The sequence below is a fragment of the Rhinopithecus bieti genome, unplaced genomic scaffold (genome assembly GCF_001698545.2).
Source record: "Rhinopithecus bieti isolate Rb0 unplaced genomic scaffold, ASM169854v2 scaffold_19200, whole genome shotgun sequence".
In the NCBI taxonomy this organism is placed as follows: Eukaryota; Metazoa; Chordata; class Mammalia; order Primates; family Cercopithecidae; genus Rhinopithecus; species Rhinopithecus bieti.
This window is the reverse complement of record NW_016809419.1, coordinates 289,992-308,599: the sequence shown is the minus strand read 5'-3', so window position 1 is coordinate 308,599 and position 18,608 is coordinate 289,992. Positions and strand designations below refer to the sequence as shown.

The 18,608-nt window shown below is 58.1% G+C and overlaps 1 protein-coding gene across 3 annotated transcripts in view; it reads right to left on the bottom strand.

Annotated features, from left to right (window-relative positions):
• Positions 1-3,748: 3,748 nt before the first annotated feature.
• The window catches only part of COL11A2 (collagen type XI alpha 2 chain), a 30,101-nt gene continuing 15,241 nt past the window's right edge, over positions 3,749-18,608 (bottom strand). For all 3 annotated transcript variants that reach the window (XM_017889273.1, XM_017889274.1, XM_017889275.1), the window contains 43 exons: positions 18,483-18,527; positions 18,294-18,347; positions 18,024-18,068; positions 17,736-17,789; positions 17,566-17,610; positions 17,043-17,096; positions 16,602-16,709; positions 15,549-15,602; positions 15,202-15,255; positions 15,048-15,092; positions 14,910-14,963; positions 14,740-14,784; positions 14,541-14,594; positions 14,389-14,442; positions 14,101-14,154; positions 13,570-13,677; positions 13,330-13,419; positions 13,091-13,144; positions 12,746-12,853; positions 12,500-12,607; positions 12,306-12,359; positions 12,149-12,202; positions 11,845-11,952; positions 11,596-11,649; positions 11,364-11,417; positions 11,085-11,138; positions 10,869-10,922; positions 10,421-10,528; positions 9,996-10,049; positions 9,748-9,801; positions 9,548-9,601; positions 8,770-8,823; positions 8,397-8,504; positions 8,235-8,288; positions 8,041-8,094; positions 7,696-7,803; positions 7,489-7,542; positions 7,147-7,182; positions 6,905-6,958; positions 6,523-6,790; positions 5,848-5,960; positions 5,289-5,495; positions 3,749-4,864 (listed from right to left, as the gene is read on the bottom strand). In XM_017889273.1, the coding sequence (XP_017744762.1) occupies positions 4,724-4,864; positions 5,289-5,495; positions 5,848-5,960; positions 6,523-6,790; positions 6,905-6,958; positions 7,147-7,182; positions 7,489-7,542; positions 7,696-7,803; positions 8,041-8,094; positions 8,235-8,288; positions 8,397-8,504; positions 8,770-8,823; positions 9,548-9,601; positions 9,748-9,801; positions 9,996-10,049; positions 10,421-10,528; positions 10,869-10,922; positions 11,085-11,138; positions 11,364-11,417; positions 11,596-11,649; positions 11,845-11,952; positions 12,149-12,202; positions 12,306-12,359; positions 12,500-12,607; positions 12,746-12,853; positions 13,091-13,144; positions 13,330-13,419; positions 13,570-13,677; positions 14,101-14,154; positions 14,389-14,442; positions 14,541-14,594; positions 14,740-14,784; positions 14,910-14,963; positions 15,048-15,092; positions 15,202-15,255; positions 15,549-15,602; positions 16,602-16,709; positions 17,043-17,096; positions 17,566-17,610; positions 17,736-17,789; positions 18,024-18,068; positions 18,294-18,347; positions 18,483-18,527 (3,240 nt within the window). In that variant the 3' untranslated portion in view covers positions 3,749-4,723. The remainder of the gene's footprint in view (positions 4,865-5,288; positions 5,496-5,847; positions 5,961-6,522; positions 6,791-6,904; positions 6,959-7,146; positions 7,183-7,488; positions 7,543-7,695; positions 7,804-8,040; positions 8,095-8,234; positions 8,289-8,396; positions 8,505-8,769; positions 8,824-9,547; positions 9,602-9,747; positions 9,802-9,995; positions 10,050-10,420; positions 10,529-10,868; positions 10,923-11,084; positions 11,139-11,363; positions 11,418-11,595; positions 11,650-11,844; positions 11,953-12,148; positions 12,203-12,305; positions 12,360-12,499; positions 12,608-12,745; positions 12,854-13,090; positions 13,145-13,329; positions 13,420-13,569; positions 13,678-14,100; positions 14,155-14,388; positions 14,443-14,540; positions 14,595-14,739; positions 14,785-14,909; positions 14,964-15,047; positions 15,093-15,201; positions 15,256-15,548; positions 15,603-16,601; positions 16,710-17,042; positions 17,097-17,565; positions 17,611-17,735; positions 17,790-18,023; positions 18,069-18,293; positions 18,348-18,482; positions 18,528-18,608) is intronic.

Genomic DNA, 18,608 nt, shown 5'->3' with positions numbered 1-18,608 from the left:
GAGAGCTGTGTTCATTCTACCATCCTGGCCATGTAGGGAGAGCCCTAAAGGAGATGCCCCTGTAGATATCCTTGGTCTTTATTCAAGGACTAGCAGGACAGGTCTTCCCTACTGACATGGCAGTCTGCTGTCAGTGCCAGTTCCCATGAAACTACCCTGAATATGAGAGAAAAGATAACAGAAGGCCAATTGTAAGCACTCAAGGTGACTTCTGCTTACTCCAGGTTTGAGTTGAGAAACATAACTATGGCCTACACGTGTACAGTCTCTGTGAACTGCACAGCTTGACAGAAGGAAGCTCCGGTGTGGCCCTGATGCCCCCTGCTGACCACACCAAACTTGTAGCAAAAAGGGTTAAGCACAAAACAAGGTGGCCACCACTTACTACCCAGAAACTTGTTTCTGAGGCAGCTGGAGCCTTGGTTTAGTTTGTTCGTTTGTTTGTTTGTTTGTGATGGGGTCTCTGTCACCCAGGCTGGAGTGTAGTGGCAGAAGCGCAGCTCACTGCAACCTCAAACTCCCAGGCTCAAGCGATCCTCCTGCCTGAGCCTCCTGAGTAGCTGCGACTACAGGCACACGCCACCCTGCCCAGCTAATTTTTAAATTATTTTTTGTAGAGAAAAAGGGCCGTGCGTGGTGGCTCATACCTGTAATCTCAGCACTTTGGGAGGCCAAGATGGGCAGATCGCTTGAGCCCAGGAGTTCAAGACCAGCCTGGGAAACAGGGGGAAAATCCCATCTCTACAAAAAATACAAAAACTTCTGGTACACGCCTGGAAACCCAGCTACTCGGGAGGCTGAGGTGGGAGGATCGCTGGAACCCAGGGAGGTCAAGGCTGCAGTGAACCATGATCTTGCCACTCCACTCCAGCCTGAGTGACAGAGTGAGACCCTGTCTCACAGAGAAAGAGAGAGAAAGACAGAGAGAGAAAGAGAGAGAAGGGATCTTGCATTGTTGCCCAGGCTGAGAGCCTTGTTTTGACTCATTCCTTCCTCTGTCTCATCTCCACCCCTACCTGCCCTGGTTCATTCAAAACTACAAACCTCAGCATGCAAGACAGCCGAGAGAGGGCAAGAACAGCTCTGTGTAGCCCATGGCCTTCTAGGATATGTGGTGCTCCCAGGTACAGTGATGTAAGTGGTCTGTAAGTTATTTTTATTTTATTTCACAAGTTATTTTTTGATTATAAGTTACAAATGCTAAAAATATAAGCCCAAAGCTGAAAAGCAGCTCCAAGGGTGTGATAGGCCAGAGGACCCACCCCACAGCCCTCCCTCTATACAAGATCTCCCGCGCAGTGGCTCATGCCTGTAATCCCAGCACTTGGGAGGCTGAGGCGGGCAGATCACAAGGTCAAGAGATCAAGACCATCCTGGCCAACATGAGGAAACCTTGTCTCTACTAAAATACAAAATTAGCCGGGGTGGCGGTGCACACCTGTAGTCCCAGCTACTCGGGAGGCTGAGGCAGGAGAATTGCTTGAACCCAGGAGGCAGAGGCTGCAGCGAACTGAGATTGTGCCACTGCACTCAAGACAGAGCCTGGGCGACAGAGCTCTGTCTCAAAAACAAAAACATGATCTCCCTGCGTGCCCCATCCCAAACCCTCCTCTTCTCCGCCACCAAGCAGCACACAGTTCCATCACATCTTTCGCCTTTTCAAACACCATCAATGACTCTCTCTTACTTTTTGAGTTCAAGTTCAACTCCTTCCATAGGCAGTCAATACTTTTCAGAACTTGGCTGCTCCAACAAAAGTTTATGTTCTGCCCCAATCAGACCCGAAGTAGTTCCCTAAAACCTCTGCCTTTCTCTTCCCTATCTCCTCCCACCCCATGCAGAAGCCTCCATTGCCCACCAGCCAATGGTGACACTACCAATACCCACAGGCCCAGAGGCCGGGGCACTTGGCCTATTCACACCCAGCTCCACCCCAAAACCCCGCCTCCACAGCCCTGCCCTTAAACCCCTCCCACCTTTCCTTAGAGCCTGGCTCTAGCTTTCTGGAGGGGAGGAAGAAGTTAGCTGCCAAGAGAAGGCTGTGGGCCTGGCCTCCTCAACAGCAACTTGGCACAGACTCCCTCATGAAACTGTTAGATGGGGTTGGTTGGCAGCACTGTGTAATTAAATAGGCTTTTGTGGATTGCCCTGGGGACTTAGCTGCCGTATATAAATGTTATTCGAGTGACTGTATAGCATTGTTTCCATGCAGAGAAGCCTTCGGAACTCAGAGCATCTGACCAAACGTGACCTTTGGGAAAGTCCTCTTGGTTTTCAGGGGGCGACCTCTGTTGGTTTGGCTCCAGCTGCAGAAAGAGCGCCAGAGAAACCTCAGTTCCAGCCTGGCTTGGCTGGGAGTGGGTGCGGACGAAACAGATGGGGGGCACCTATTTAGGTCTGATCTTCTCTTGATCTGACCCTGAGAGGGAGGGAAGGGGGTGTCTGAAGCCCCTGGGCCTTGGATATTGAGATGGAGGGCATGGGTGATCCCAGAAACCCTATCCACCACCGGACCCCTGACAGATGAGATCAGGGGCTTCTTCCTCCATTCGGCCTCCTGGGTCAAGGGGAGTTGGTGGGAGCTCAGCGGGTGACGAGGGAGAGGCGTTGAGGGACCGGGATTGTTTTGCTCACCCGGTGCAGGGCCGCGGTCTTAGCGCGGGCTCTAGGGGGCGGCAGAAGCGGAGGCGCCAGCGCCAAGGAGCGGCTTCCATCCTCCAGAGGTTTTTCCGCGCACCCGCCCGGGCCAGGGTGGCCCTCTAGACGCCCACGTGGGGCTTCCTGCCAGCGAGAATGAGTTGGGACCGGGACCGCCAAGCCGATGCTGTCGGGGACACGCTGGGAGGAAGAAGTACGAGGAGGAGGGGCGGGGGCGCAGCCAACCCGGGCGCGTGCTCAGGGTGAAGGGCAGCCCCACCAGGCCCTCCCCGAGGCTGCCGATGCGAAACCGGGACGCAAAGGTGCGCACCCGTGAGCCTGGCGCCCGCGAGGAAGAGGCGTCCCAGGTGGGGTGAGGCCCTGGAACACGTTTTAATGCAGCGCCCTGACGGGCAGGAGCCAGGCAATGCTGCTTGGGAACGTGAAGCCCCATGGGCGCCAGCTAGGGGGTCCCGACTGCGCGGCCAGCCTTGGAAGAGAGGCCTTCTTGGACACCTAACCCGGAGGGAGCAGAGCTTCTGAGTGCCCAGGAGAGGGAGGCTACGGAAGTGGGGGTCAGTCAAGAGTGGGGGGACACAGGCAGGGACTATGCGTCTCCACCCAACACAAAGACTCAAGGAGTGTGCACGTGACTACACGCGAGTGTCGAGGGCCTGGCCACAGCCCTGGTCTTCATGATAGCACAGCACAAGCCTGATGGGGAGGCATAAGGTGACCAGAGGTACAGATGCAGTAAATGTCTTCTTGGAAGTGGGCCTCAGCCTCCCCATTTAGAGAGATTAGACTGGGCTATGTAAGGCTCCTTCTGGAGCACGTGCCCGCCCACACCCAGAAGCAATTGCACACCTGTGTCAGAATCTGGGCCCACAGGGACCCTAAACCCCTACCTGGTGTCCCTGGGGCGTCGTTTGTAATTTTATGCTAGTCACCCAGGCTTTGTAAACTCTGGGCCCTGACACCCCAGCCCGGCAGGGCTTGCAGGGTATCTGGATTAAGCCATACGATTCTGGTAACCACTTAGCTGGGAAGAGGGAACATCAGATGGGTGTTGGGGGAGACTGAAATAACAACACGAGCAGTGACACAGACACCTGGGAGGAAACAATCACATTATTTAACCATCAGTCAGCATGGATGCTGAGCACAGGGTCCTTAGGAGTCCCTTCCATATGCCACACATTAACCCTTTAATTTCAGGATCAGGGAAGGGGAGGGGTTCCCAGGGGAGGGACAGGGGTGGCAATGAACATACTCAGTGGCTCAGGGCCATGGCAATTTACCAGCCAATATAGAAGAATTTTAATATTCCAGCCATCTGCTGGATGCAGCCCTGCACACACCCCACACTATTCCGTTTCTTCCCTGGGGGAGCATCCTGGCCCTCAAGTTGCAGGCAGTGCCTGCCAGACCCAGACCAAGTGGAAGAGACAGTGTGCACATGGGCCAGGCAGCCAACACCTGCGGGTTAGAGAGCCCCACCCTGGCAGAGTCAGAGCCCTGAGGCCAGGGAGACCACGTATTCCAACTTTCACAGTGGGTGTGACAGGTGAGGTGGGAGGGAGGGAGGGTTCAGCCCTGAAACCCCCCACACACAGTCACTGAGGAAAGTCCTGACACAAGGATGTGGGTGCCGGAGCCCACCCCCGAGAGCCCTATCTCCAACATTTGCTGATTTTTGTGGGCATTTCTCTTTTTTGTTATTTTGCTTTCCACGCTTTAAATAATTAATATAATTACTTTTAAATACAAAATACACCGTGTCCTTTCTCTTCTCTTCCATTTGTTTGAGGCGATTGGGAGGTGAGTTTTAAATAAGGGTCTCAGCTCTCTAACGGGTCACAGGCTCCAGGTGGGAGGCCCAAGAGCCCCAGATGCCACTCCTCCCGTGGGGTGTCCGGGCAACCACTTCACCCCTCCCCTGGCCTGCCCCTGACTGAGGGCTCTCTGTGCCCTGGCCCAAGGCTCCCTAGATGGTGAGGAGCCCTCTCGGGAGGTGGCACAGAGCTGATGTTGTGGGATTCCAGGTGGGCCTGGTTCCAATGGACAGGATCAGACAGAGAAGGTCCTATCCCATGAAGCAGACAGGCCCCAGCAGCACCCCTCCCCGCCTCGGTGGGGTTCCCAGGTCTGAGAAGGAGGCATCCAGCACCGGCAGCTGCTCCAGCACAGGCGTTCGCACCTCCAGCACCGTCCGGCCTTGCTGTGTCTTCAGGGGGAGACAGGGAAGAAAGGGTGAGCTGGGTTGGGGCCCAGGCTCACCTCTCCTCTGAGTACCTTGGCCCCATCAGGGTGACTCAGGATGTACAGATTGGGAGTGTCTGTGTACCCATGCGTATGTGCTTGCTTCTCCCCCACCGTGTGCCTCTGCTGGGCAGCCATGTGCCAGTCTGTGTACATGTCTGCATTACCTTGTGTGACGCTGGTATGTGTACCCAAGTGAACCTCACCTGATGGCTTCCATCTTTTCCACCCTCCTCACTGGCTTTTGGGCTCCCTAAGGCATCCCTGACAATCCAGCAGGACGGACTCCTCCCTGCTCTCCCTGGGCACCCTGCCCAAGGGGTCTTCCCACCTCCTTCCTCCAGCCTGAGTCTGAGATCAGTCCCCCACCCAGCTCTTCCTATTCCCACCTGGCAGCCATCTCTGAATTCTTTGACATAAGGGCTGGTCTCTGGGCTCAGCTCATCCTCATTGGCCCCGCGGAGTCTCAGGGGACCGTCGCGGGCTGCTCCAGAGCAAGGGTAGGAGACGTCCTGGTGGGCTGAGACGCTGAGCAGCCGTAGGAAGGTGAGCTGGACCACACCCACTGGGGAACCCTCTGAGTCCACGTAAGAGAACTGGAAGGAGAGAGAGGGCTGGTGTCAGGGGGACACAGAGACGGGCCTCAGGAGCATCTACAGCACCAGGACAGCTGAGCCAAAATCATAAGCAGGGAATGGCTGGAAGGCAAGGGCTGGGAAAGAAATGAGGGGCTGAGTGGGAGCCAGGAGACTGGGGATACACGAAAGGCAAAGTGAACATCAGAGGACCGGTGAGAAGGAAACGAAGAAAGAGCTAAGAAGTGGAGAAAGGGTGGCAGGCTCCATGGGGGGCAATAGCCAGAGGACTGTCACCAAAACCCAGAAACCACTAGGCCCTGAGGGGATGCACTATGGGGCAGGGGAGGGGCAGCCAGGGGCCAGCTCTCACCTGCGTGACATCATCCCTGGGTGTCACACAGGTCTCACCCCCTGCTGTGAAGTTGCAGAAAACTCGGAAGGCATCCCGAGCACAGCCCTGGTTGGGGTCGACCCAGTACTCTCCTGTTGGGTGAGGGAGAGGGGAGGTCAGGGCCACCCAGGTCCAGGCTCCAAGATGCTCTTTGCCTCCACATTCCCTCTTCCCTCCCAGCCCTCCCCATCATGCTCTTAGTCTCCTGGTCCTCCTCCCTCCCAGAACCCTAGAATATAGCCCATCCTACCGCTGCAGCCCACTTTCATCACGTGACACCTCTGCCCCCAACAGTAACCCCAGACCGTCTGACTGGAGGAGGTCCGAGTATGGACAGCCTCATTCTAGGACAACATGTGGTTGCAGGTGATCACATAGATTCACCTGTTCAGGTGCAAACAGGTGTGTGCACATATGTATATTTATCTGCTGTTGCAGACACTGGGCTGATAACCAACTGGTACATACTGACCCAGATCAGTTGCTAAAGTATTGGGATACCTCTGATCTGGTTGGTAAATAGCTGCAGTTCCCAGCCCCTCAGCCCTCACCCTCAATCCAACACCTTCTCCAGGACTCCCCCAGCATCCATTCTGCTTGTTCAGTACCCATGCTGTTGGGGAGATGTTTGTACACCCTGAGGCTGGCACTGACCATCAGGCAGCTCTGGGTGGCACAGCTTTAGGTCCTGGCAGGTGCGAGCAGGGCTCTCCTGGGTCCCTGTCGGCCGCCTCATCTGCTCGATCTCCTCCCGCAGGGAGTCGAGTGAGCCAAAGATCTCCTCCAGCCCCCCAGGACTGCCGGGGGCTCCCCCGGTCGGTATGGCCTCATCTTCCTGCATCAGGCGGCTTCCACCCACCGAGCGCCGAGTCTTCTTGGGCATCTGGATGGGCAGTGGCTGGATCACCTCGCCCGGGGGACCCTGGGTGCAGGGACAGATGGAGAGGGCAAGAGATGAGGTTAGTGTGAGGGTGAAGTGTGGCAGCAATGGAGCAGAGGGGAATGGCTCTGGGAGCGGCCCCGGTTCCTCACTCACCGGGTGTCCTGGAGGGCCCTGCACACCTTTCTCTCCCTTGGGTCCGGCTGGGCCCTGACAAGGAATAAATGAGGTCATGGAGGGATCAAGAGGTCAAGCATGGATCAAGGTCACAGAAGGATCAAATCAGCCTCCTGGCTGGGATTAAGGGGCTCCTTGCGGGGAGTCTATTTGCCCTGGAGAGACATCATCAAGTCCAGAGGGGGGTGGGGCAAAGGTCAGAGCTGAAGGGGGTCACTCACTGAGGCTCCTTTGGCTCCTTTGGGGCCAGCAGGTCCCTGTGAAATGAGAAACAAGAAAGAGACAGTCACTGCAGGGGAAGGTCAGGACTCGGAGGAGCGGGGAGGCGAGGTCCCAAGTTCACAGGAGCCTTGGGTTACTACAGGAGGAGCAGTCCTGTGGGAATACCAGGACATTCACAGCCCTGGAAGTATGGGGAGGAGGGACTGGGGGTGACAGGACAAATGGGGGACCCTGAGGACTATGCTTGTTAGGCTGGTGGTTCCGTGGAAGTCATTGGGAGGCCATGGGCAGGCAGCAGAGGGGTTTAGGGGATTTGGTGGAGGAACAGAGGCAGTACTCACCGGGAGGCCAGGGGGGCCTCCAGGACCAATGGGGCCGGATGCTCCTGGGATACCCTAGGAAGGGTAGGGTCTGGTTCAACCGGGTCCTCCTCCCACACCCTCCTGAGCATCTGCTCGCTCACCCACAGCTGAGTCCCAACTCCAACTCCACCCCTCTCCACCCTACTCTCAACCCCCACAACTTCCAGGACCGTGCCCTCTACTCACCGTCTCACCCTTCTGCCCAGGGGAGCCCTGAGGCCCAGGAAGTCCCCGATCTCCCTTCTCTCCCTGCTCACCCGGGGGCCCAATCAGTCCAATGAGACCTGGGTGGCCCTAGAGAAGGGTGCAGGCAGTCAAGAGAATGCAAAGAGGAGTCATGTGGATGGGGAGAAGGGCCAAGAAGACACGGAGTGGGAGCCGGGCACAGGGTCCGTGAGTGGCCCTCACTGAGCAGGGACCCCCTGGGACTGGCTGCTGGAGGCCTGAAGCAGAGCAGTGGGCACTCAGGTCCCACAGGTTTCAGGGTCGAGGGTGATGGGAGAGACACCTGGCCACGTGTCTGTCACTCACCTTCTCTCCCTTGGCTCCAGCATCGCCCCGGAGACCAGGCAGCCCTGGGGGTCCCTGTGGAGAGATGGGAAATCACTCTCTCAAGGGAGAGGTGGGACCAAGTTCTCCCCAACAGTCTCCACTTCCTCCAGGGCTTCAGCTCTGTCCCAGGGCAGCACCCTCACCCCTCACCCAGCCCTATCCCAGTCACTCACCACAGGACCTGGGGGCCCAGCCTGGCCTGTAGCTCCAGGTCGGCCTTGCTGACCCTGAAGATTTGAGGGGACCACAGGGGTCAGGGGGAGCATCCCCACACTGCACCCCTCCCATGGCTCCTCACTCCCACCCCAGCCCAGCCCTTCCCTGCGGTGACTTACCACTGAGCCTGGGAGCCCCCTCAGACCATCAGGGCCAGGTTTCCCTGCTGGGCCTGCAGGACCCACCGGGCCTGTCTTCCCCGGGGCACCTACAGCACCAGGATCTCCCTGAAACACACACAAGGAACATGTCCTGAAGGGCAGAAGAGTGGGGTGTGGGCAGGGGGCAGAGGGTCCAAGGTGGAAGATGTGAGGCAGGGAGGAAGGGCCAAACTCTAGGAGCCCCTAGCGCAGGAACAAGTATAGGGAACGCCTCTCCCCAAAAGGTCCCAACATGGGAGAGGTGGACATGGGGTAGGCATCTGGGGACCGAGGCATCTGAGGGGTGGGAGGCGGAGGGGATGCTCCAGCACCAGGGCGGCCTTTCCCTCACCTTGGCTCCCTTCCCTCCTTGTCGCCCCTCGGGACCAGGCGAGCCAGCAGGACCCTGCAGATGGAGCGAGAAGGAAGAGCACGTGAGGCCATGGGCAGCCAGGCTCAACCCTTTCCCCTTCCTGTCCTAGACACACACATACACATGCACACACACATGTGCGTACACAGGGACACACCCAGAGGGCTGATTCACAGATGTGCAGAACAGATGCAGCTGTGACAAGTGTGAAGATACTGGGTAGTCTGTACATTTGTGAAGAGCCACTTGCCCACACCCTACCTGGTGGCCCGTCTCCTGTCCCAGCAACTAAAAAGTTTCACCCCTGGCCCACAGAAAAGCCAGCCAGCCCCTCCTCCAGTTTCCATTCTGCTTTGTTAGTAACCACCACTCCTCCTGGTGAGAACATACACACCAGAACCCAGGAACGAACATGCCCAAGACACCACACATCCATCAACCCACCAGCTCGTGCACGCACACTCTGGCCAGGGCAATGAGATACTGCACACCCTTAAACCCACCAGCTCCTGCACGCACACTCTGCCCAGGCAATGAGATACTGCACACCCTTAAACCCACCAGCTCCTGCATGCACACTCTGCCCAGGGCAATGAGATACTGCACACCCTTAAACCCACCAGCTCCTGCCCACACACCCACCCAGGGCACTGCAGACACCAGGCACCTCCCCGCCCGTCCCACCTGCCATTGCCCAGCCTCCATCCACACAGCCCAGGGACTGCCTCCCGAGGTCTCAGGGGTCCACCTCACTTACCCGCTTTCCAAGTGGCCCTGGGGGTCCATTCTCCCCAGTGGGACCAGGGGATCCCTAGGGAGAGAGGAATTGGGGTAGCTGAGTGTTTATCCTCCAGCCAAGGGACCCCTCAGCCCCTCAGGAGTGGGGCACAGAAGAGGGGTAAAGGGGATGAGGCTTGGCTTGGGCTCAGGGGGGTTGTGGGGTCACCAGTCACTCACAGGCTGTCCTGGCTCACCATCCTCGCCTCGGTCACCCTTAGCACCATCCTGGCCCTGCAGAGGTGAAGTAAGGTCAGAGATGGGCCCCCAACCTGGCTGGCATCACCCCCAAAACTGTCAATCCCCCATCCCCTTGCCTGCCCTGCCATAACCCCAGCCTCCCAATACCCAAGCCCAGCGGCCACACAGAGGCCCCCCCATAGAAGCCCCACCCTTTTTGCCCCTTCCCCTCTCTGAGTAAGACTCACCCGAGGGCCACCTTCTCCAGGGGGGCCAGGGTCACCAGGAAAACCAACGGGACCCTGATCCAGAGGGAGAATAAGAGTCAGGGTCACAGCTCCCTGAGCCCACCCAGCACAGATGCCCACAGGCACATGCCACTGCCCTCTAGAGGCAGTGTCCACCGGTACCCCCCAGGAAGAGGTCTCTGCACCCCTCTCCCCACCACGTGCACTGTGTGTTGTATAATGCCTCAGGGTATTAACTGCAGGGCATCTCTCACTTTCTCTCTGGATCCTAGACCCCATGCATCCCTCCAGATGCCCCATTTCCAGTGCATCCCCTTAATCCGGGGCTCCCCACACTCCAAGATCCTCCCTCACACACACCCATATTCCCAGGTCTGTCGTTCACAGGGCCTGAGAGGACTCCATCCCCACCGCCCCAAACTCACAGGGTTCCCTTTGGGGCCATCATCGCCTGTGGGGCCTTTAGGCCCTGGTGGTCCTGGCTCTCCGGGCTGCCCCGACTCTCCTTTTTCTCCACGTTCCCCGCGTGGACCCTGCAGAACAAGCGGAGGACACAGATGGCCCAGGGGGTCTTGAAGATCAGGGCTGCAGCCTCTGCTTCCGAGACACCTTCAGCCATCCCCTACTCCCCTCAGTGACAATGGGACACACACAGAAAGTCAAGCCTATAAGGGGAGTCCCCTGGTCCCCTTCCCTTTGAGGAAGGGGAAGAAGGGCTCACTCAGACCAGGGATCAGGCCTCACAGAGGATGGCAGGGAGCAGAGACTCTTGCTGCAGAGGAGTTCCAGCTCAAGGAGGTCACAGGAAAAGTGGAGTCAGGGTTGAGGCGGGTGAGGGGGATTGGGGAGTAGGGCCTTGGAGCTGTCACTCACCTTGACACCTGGCTCGCCCTGGATGCCTGGAGATCCTGACTCTCCTGGTTCCCCCTGCAAAGAGATTAGAGTCAAAAACCTCCTCTCCTTCCCTGGCCAAAAAATTCTGATATTCCCCACATCTCATTCTCTTTTGTCTCCCCAACCAAAATTGGCAGAAATCCAACTCTCATCCCCCACTTCCATGACTGCTCCGTTCACCCCCTTCCCAATTACCTTCTCTCCAGGGGGACCCAGGTTCCCAACACCTCCCGGGGGACCTTGTGGGCCCTGGAAGAGGAACAGAAATAGGTGTCATTGCTTAGGAAGGAGGTGCCATTTCAGGGGCAAAGTCCCAGATGAGCAGCCCAAGGTCACAGCAGTGAGGCAGTGGAGGCCTCCCAGGAGTAAGGGCTTCTCTTGGCCCCTGAGACGATACTAGAGTTTATGGTCTGGGAAAGGGAGGCAGAGGACCAGACACATTGATCTGAAGGGACAGGGGCTGAGATGACTCACATCAGCGCCATTGGGTCCAGCTGGACCTCGAGGTCCTGGGGGGCCAGGTGGTCCCTGGGGGGAAAGAGATACACCACAGATGGGGAAGGGAAGTGAGACGGCTGAGCATAAGTGGTGGAGACAGGAGGACGAGAAGCCAGGCCAGGGAGTCGGCAGTGGGGTGTGGGGTGAGGGCTGGCCAGGGAGAGGGGTGACTAGTATGGGGGCTAGGGTCAGTAGGGGTCACACTCACCATAGGACCCACATCTCCTGTTTCTCCCTTCTCCCCAGAGGGGCCTGGCAAACCCTGTGCAGGTATACAAAACATGGGCACAGGTGACCACCCCACTCAAAGTGCAACCCTAGGCAGATAGGTCCCACAGTCCCCTCCCCTCAGACCCACATGCCCACAAGTCCTCATCAGCAGGCTGCTGGCAGGTCTGGGGCAAACATCACCCCATCCTGACCCCCCCTCAGCCCCTGTCCCTATCCCCCAACACACCTGTAGGCCAATGGGTCCTGGGGGCCCATTGAATCCTCTTGTTCCTTCATCGCCTTTGGCTCCAAAGTGTCCCTGGGGTCCCCGAGCTCCAGGCTCCCCATCTGCTCCCTGCAGGGTAGAGGGAAAGCAGAGTCAAGAACACAGGGATGGGTCATGGGTCAGGTGTTCTCTATCCACAAATACCACACAGAGCTGGGTGCCATGCCCAGAGCCCATGCTCCCGCTCCCAGCCCCAAGGGCAGAGGGGAGCTGAGGGAGGACCAGAGGCTGCTGGGCCTTTGGTGGGGGTAGAGGGGTGACTCACCGCTGCTCCAGGCTGCCCCACAGGACCAATGGGTCCAGGGGGTCCAGGAGGGCCCTGGGTGAGAGAAGAGAGTCAGAGACACCAAAACAGGGAGAGAGATCAGGTAGGAACGAGGTTAAAGGCCAGGAGATCAGAAGTCAAGGTCATGGACACTTACATGTTCGCCCTTGTTCCCTTTGGTGCCCTTCTGTCCAGGGTCCCCCACCTCACCCTGGGAGGAGAAGACAGACAAGATATTAGAGAAAGGTGATAGGTAGAGTGGGAAGGATGACATGACAGGGGCTAGGGGTCATGCCCAGGTCAGCCATCTCATCTGGAGAGAAGATTGTGGGGGTCTGTGGGGTCCCTTACCTTGTCTCCATCCTCTCCAGCCACACCTGGAGGCCCAGCAGGACCAGGAAGCCCCACAGGACCCTGCACCCCGTCTCGGCCAGTCGGGCCAGTGGGGCCCTTCTCACCCTGTGGGACAGGACAAAGGAGTCATAGCCTGGAGGTGACCCTCACCCTCAAACACCCCACAGGAAACTTGTCATAGCCCATCAACCCTAGGCTCACAGACCCCTCCCCAGAGCCCCACCCCAGGACCACCACACTCACCGGGACGCCTTTCTCTCCTGCGGCTCCAGGGGGACCCTGTGGGCCTGGGCGCCCTGGTGGACCAATGGGTCCCCCTGATCCTGCTGCACCTCGTTCCCCAGGGGAGCCCTGAGAGAACAGATGAGTCAGACCCCCAGGAAGGAGACCCCAGCTCGCCCATACCAGAGAACCTCAGACCAAAATTCCCAGAAGATCCCAAAATCAGACGCATTCTGGCTGTCCCTGGACAGCCTCTGCCCAGCCCCACAGCCCCTGGTGGTATCGGAATGCCACTCCTACCCTTCCTCACCCACCCCTTTCCTGGGTCCTTTCTACCACCCCCCCACCCCGGAACCCCAGACTCACTGCAGGGCCAGGGGGGCCAGACGGACCTTCATTCCCCTTCAAACCAGGTCCACCCTATGAACCAAACATTTGGGGAAGATGAGACTTCGTGGAAAGAGAAGGGTGAGGGCTGGGGAGGGAAGACAGGTTCCAAAAGATACAAGTGGGGAGTGACATGGAGGGGGTCAGGGACAAGGTCAGGGAGGGGACTCAGGATGCTTGGTGCTTGTGACAGGCAGGGGTCTGGGAGTCACACTCACAGCAGTGCCTGGGAGGCCTCTCTCTCCTGGGAATCCCCTCAGACCAGCAGGACCATCCTTCCCTGGGGCCCCAGGGGGACCAGGGTCACCCTAAAAGGAAAGGAGAGGTGATGAGCCACAGCCATGCTCCCAGATTAAACAGAGAGCTCTCGAGCCCCCCTCAAATCGCCAATTACCTGTTCCTTTCAGCACCCCAATCCCCAGTTCCCCAACTTCCCCTCTGCCTGGCCCCTCACTGACCTTTGTTCCTTCTTTTCCAGCTGTCCCAGGTAGTCCCTGCTCTCCAGGGGGCCCTGGGGGGCCTGGGTGACCTCTCTCCCCCATAGGGCCGGTTTCTCCTGCTGCTCCCTAGACAAAGGCAGAGAGAGTTCCCAGTCTCAGGCCCTTCATCCCACTGTCTGCCAAAAGAGCCCAACCTGGCCACCCTAAAGCACTCCTCCAGAACCCCTTTATCCCTGCCCCAAAGCTCCCGGGAAATTCCCCAGCATTCCTGGGCCACTGCTGGGTTTTTTCCTGCCCCATGTGGAGTAACTACACCACCTTGTGTCTCTGTAGGGGAACTGCCTCTCCTGGGGGACAAGATGATGAGAATGCACCCAAAAACAGACTGAAGTTCAGGACCCCTGCCTGAAATCCCAGCCCCCACCATTGACCCCAGCCCCAGGAGTCTGGGTCAGGCGGACCAGGGGCAGGGATGTGTGACCGAGAGAAGAGGGACAGACAGACTAATGCTAGGGTCTGGAGTCCATTCTCTCCTAGGGACAAACGTACCTGAGGTCCCACCACTCCTGGAGGACCAGGGGGGCCGGTCTTCCCTTGGAAACCCTAGGCGAGGAAGAGAGGAGAATGCAGTGAAAGCAGGTGTGGGCGCTATGGGGCAGATTCCCAGGAGGAGGGATCCCAGGCAGGATCACACCAAGCCCTGGGCCCTGGGTCTGAGCAGCACCAGGGCAGGCTCCACTCTGCCAGGAGAACGTCCCTGTGGACTTTCCAGACAGCTCTGGGGTTAAAGGGTCTGAGGGAGCCCCCCAAGAATAGGTAGCCAGGAGCATCACTCACCACTTCTCCTCTCTGGCCTGGGTGTCCCGGCAGCCCGTCCTTCCCAGGGGGGCCCTGGAAGGGGTTCAGGTGTCAGGTGAACTCTCGGTTGGAAAGGGCAGGGAAGAAGGACTCAGAGAAGCGAGGCGGGTCAGAGCTCAGGGCCAACTTACCGGGGGTCCTTTGGGTCCAGGAAACCCATTGGGACCCTGAGGTCCAGGGAGGCCCTAGAGACAGAGGTGGTGGAAGTCAGGAGAATGGGGCCACGGGCTGAGGGGGGGAACTCAGCTTCCTCCCTGAGGTGAGGAGGGAGCTGGCTCACCCAGGCTTCCTGGGGAGTTCAGGGGAAGGGGACTCTCGATCCATACTCACCCTCTCTCCAGGGGGCCCATGGGGGCCATCACCACCAGATGTTCCCTGTGGGGGGAAACAGTCAGGGAGTGGGAAGAGCTGCTTTCCAGCTGTCCCTGAGGTCAGGGTGTTGACAGAGGGCTGGGGCTGAGTGGGCAGGGGGCAGATGGAGCCCTGTAGAGACCACTCACCTTAACTCCAGACTTCCCAGTGGCACCTCGGGGTCCCCGCTGACCCCGTGGACCCTACAGAGGGCAGAGGAGTTGTCAGAGAAACCCAAATGCCTCCCTCTGGACCTTGAGCCACCTGTTTGTCTCCCCAGCACTCACCGTGGGGCCCCGTTCTCCCCGAGGCCCTGATTTCCCCGACAGGCCCTGATGGGAATGAAGCAGAGAGAACATTACCCAGCGTGAGACTCCCCACAGACCCCCTCTACACCTCTCCAGCCCTTCCCTTCTCATCCCCTCTCATCCCCCAGCTTACCCGGGCTCCCTTCTCTCCACTGGTACCAGGAAAGCCAGGAAATCCTAGGGACCCCTGGTGAGAATAGAGAAGGGGGGAAATTGAAAAGTTATGAAAGGTAGGGTTCAGGAAGGGGCAAAGGGGGTCAGGAGAGGCCACAAAGGCAGTGGTGAGGGAGACCTGAGCTCTGCCAAGAACTAAGTGGCCTTGGACAAACCCCTGCTGCTCTCTGGGCCTCTTTCGTCGTCTATAAAATGGGGGTCAGCTAAATTCCCTCTGGGGTCCCCCACTGCCCTGCATCTGTGCTTCCTGGAATCAGGGATCAGGGAAGGGAGAGGAAGAGGGGCACGTATGGGGCATAGCATCACCTTGGGTCCCTGACGTCCAGGGTAGCCAGGCAGACCAGGAACACCCAGCTTGCCCTGTGGAGGGACAGGGAGCAGTTAGGAGTGAGAGGAGACCCAGATGCTGCTCCACCCCTGGAGACCTCAACCCTCACATATAATGGCCAGCCCCCAGCCAGCAACACACCCCACACACCCCAGCCTCTAGCCCCTAATTGCCTGCCCCACTGCTGCCTGACTTTTGTAATCTCTCCTTCTCACGAGTGGATTTTCCCCAATTCTAGTGCTGGGATTCCACCTCCCCTGTGCATGCAGAGGTATCAGGTCCTTCGGGGTCACTGTGATCTAGCTGCTTCCCACCTGTCAACCTCAGCTCCATCTACCCCACGAGGGAGGTGGGATCTACCCCAGCACCCACTCCTGCTCCACCAAGACCAGTCCCCCTGCACAGGCCCTTTGCCCACCACACCCTGACTCCTGTGCATGCCCCCTTCCCCAGAGGCTCCAGGGCTCATCCTGCCCAGGCAGCTGCAGAGCAGGGCTTAGGAGCAGAGACTCTAAAGCCAGACTGCCTGGGCATAACCCCTGGCTCTGCCCTTCACTGGCCATGTAATTAACAAGCATCCCTGTGCCTCTGTAAAACCTCAGCGAAACAGTACTGTCACATGCCTACCTCATAGGATACATAGGACGCATCAGCACAGCACCTGGCATAGGGCAAGCGCTGGGGAGAGTCAGCTCAGGAGACCACAGACCTCACTGCTATTAGACTGTCTCATCTCAGAACTCCTGTTGCTTGGAGTCCGAACGCATGTTCACTCTGCCTTGAAGCAACAGCTACTCTCTAAGCCTCATCTCCATCCAACTCTTCATGGCAGGGACTTTTCCCTGACTTCTTATATATCCCCTCTGCCCATCAGCAGCTGGGAGATGCCATTTACACAGAGAGAAGTATAACTAATGCATGGCCATCTTCAACTGACTGGCTGACTTCAGCTGCGGGCACCCCCCATGCCCATCCTGACCTCAGTGCCCACACCTCCAGAGGACCCAGGCACAAAACCCTCATCCCATCACCTTCTCGCCCATAAGCCCCGGGGGCCCAGGGTCTCCAGTCGGTCCAGTGCGTCCCTTTGGCCCCTCAGGACCATCCTCTCCCCTGGAACCAGGGACTCCAACCTCGCCCTGTGTGAGAGGGAAGGAGAGGTGAGTGTCGGGGACTGGAGGTAGGATCTGGGCCCAGAGGAGAAATGGGCATCAGTGAGGCTGAGGAGGGCTGGAGGGATCCCAGGAGCCACTGCAGGACAGGGAGCCGGCAGGGAGGGATAGTGTAGTGATGGGAGGGCAGGCGTGACACCGACCATGGGGTTATCATCCTGTAGGGGTCAGGCTCCCAAGAGAACACAGCACCGGAACTGCAGAGTCTGGAGACTCAGGAGAATAAACTGTTGCTTGGGGTCTCCAGAGTGGAGGCTCAGCAGGACACGGAGCTGGGGCCAGTGTGGAATCTCTACTCACCCTGTCACCTTTCACGCCTATGTCACCTTTGAACCCTGGAAAGCCATCCTCGCCCTGAGAAAGGTAGAGGTGAGAGGACACCACAGATGACAGAGGGCTAGGGTTAGAGGGCTAGGGTTAGAGGGCTAGGGTCAGAGGGCTAGGGTTAGAGGGCTAGGGTTAGAGGGCTAGGGTTAGAGGGCTAGGGTTAGAGGGCTAGGGTTAGAGGGCTGGGGTTAGAGGGCTAGGGTTAGAGGGCTAGGGTTAGAGGGCTGGGGTTAGAGGGCTGGGGTTAGAGGGCTGGGGTTAGAGGGCTAGGGTTAGAGGGCTGGGGTTAGAGGGCTGGGGTTAGAGGGCTGGGGTTAGAGGGCTGGGGTTAGAGGGCTAGGGTTAGAGGGCTAGGGTTCTAATGGGGATTCCGAGAGCATAGGTAGAAGCAGGGGCTCAGGAGCTGGAGGGCAGTGCGGGGCAGGCTGGAGGGAAGGCAGTGAAGAGAGGAGACGGCAGGACTGGCGTGCTGGGAAGCTGGGGGCATGGTGCTCACCTTCTCACCCTTATGACCCTTCAGACCCCGAATTCCATCCACACCCTAGAGTTAGGGCATAGAAGTAGAGTGATCAAGGGATGGAGGTGGGTTGGAAGGACCAAACTCCTAAGACCCCATATGGCTCCCCTGACCACAGCCCTTTGTCTCCCAGCCTGGTGGTCAGTTACCTTGACCCCTCGCGGTCCTGGGTATCCTAGAGGACCCTGAGGTCCAGAGGGACCCTGGAAGAAAAAAGAGAGGCATTTATAAAGGGGCCTCAGAGTGTCACTGTGGGGACCTCCAGGGGTGGGGGAAATGGAAGTAACAACATTGCTGTCTGGGTAGCGTTACAGGGCACAGGAATTGAGAATGTGGCAGAGCTGTATGAATAATGAGAGAAGGAAATCCCAAGGACTTTGTGGCTCTAGAGTCTGGGTAGAGATTCCCTCAGGGGTTAAAGACATGAAAGGTCTCACCTGGTTTCCTTTGGTTCCAGGAGGACCTTCCTTCCCCGGGTGACCCTGGGAGTAAGGGATAGAAAATGTGACCAGTGGCCCCTGTCACCCTTTCTGTACCCCTCCCTACACTTCTTCCAACCCAAATTTCCTGTGACCGAGTGAAGCCAACTGTCCATGGACAAGCACCACCAGTAACCTTTCAGTGCAAGGGTCACTGAAGAAGCTTTGAGGTCATGCACTGAGGCGGAAGGCCAGGGGAACTGGATTCGGAAGTGGGGGCCCACTCACCGGGGGTCCGTCGGAGCCAGGCATGCCCGGGAGCCCTGGCTTCCCTTGAGGACCCTGCAGGAAGACAAAGAGGCTCAGGGTCACTAGGAGGGTCATGTCTGGACACAGACAAAATCCCAGCGGACATTTAGGGTTCTCTCTACATCCCCACTCTAAACCCCTTGTCCTCCAAATCACTTAGTCACTTACCTTCTCTCCATGAGGACCGATGGCACCCTGGGGCCCAGGGAGACCCTATATACAGGGAAAGAGAAGTCACAGGGGCCTCCCAGGGTCTCTTCCAGCCAGCCGCCCCATTCAAAGCATGAGCAACAA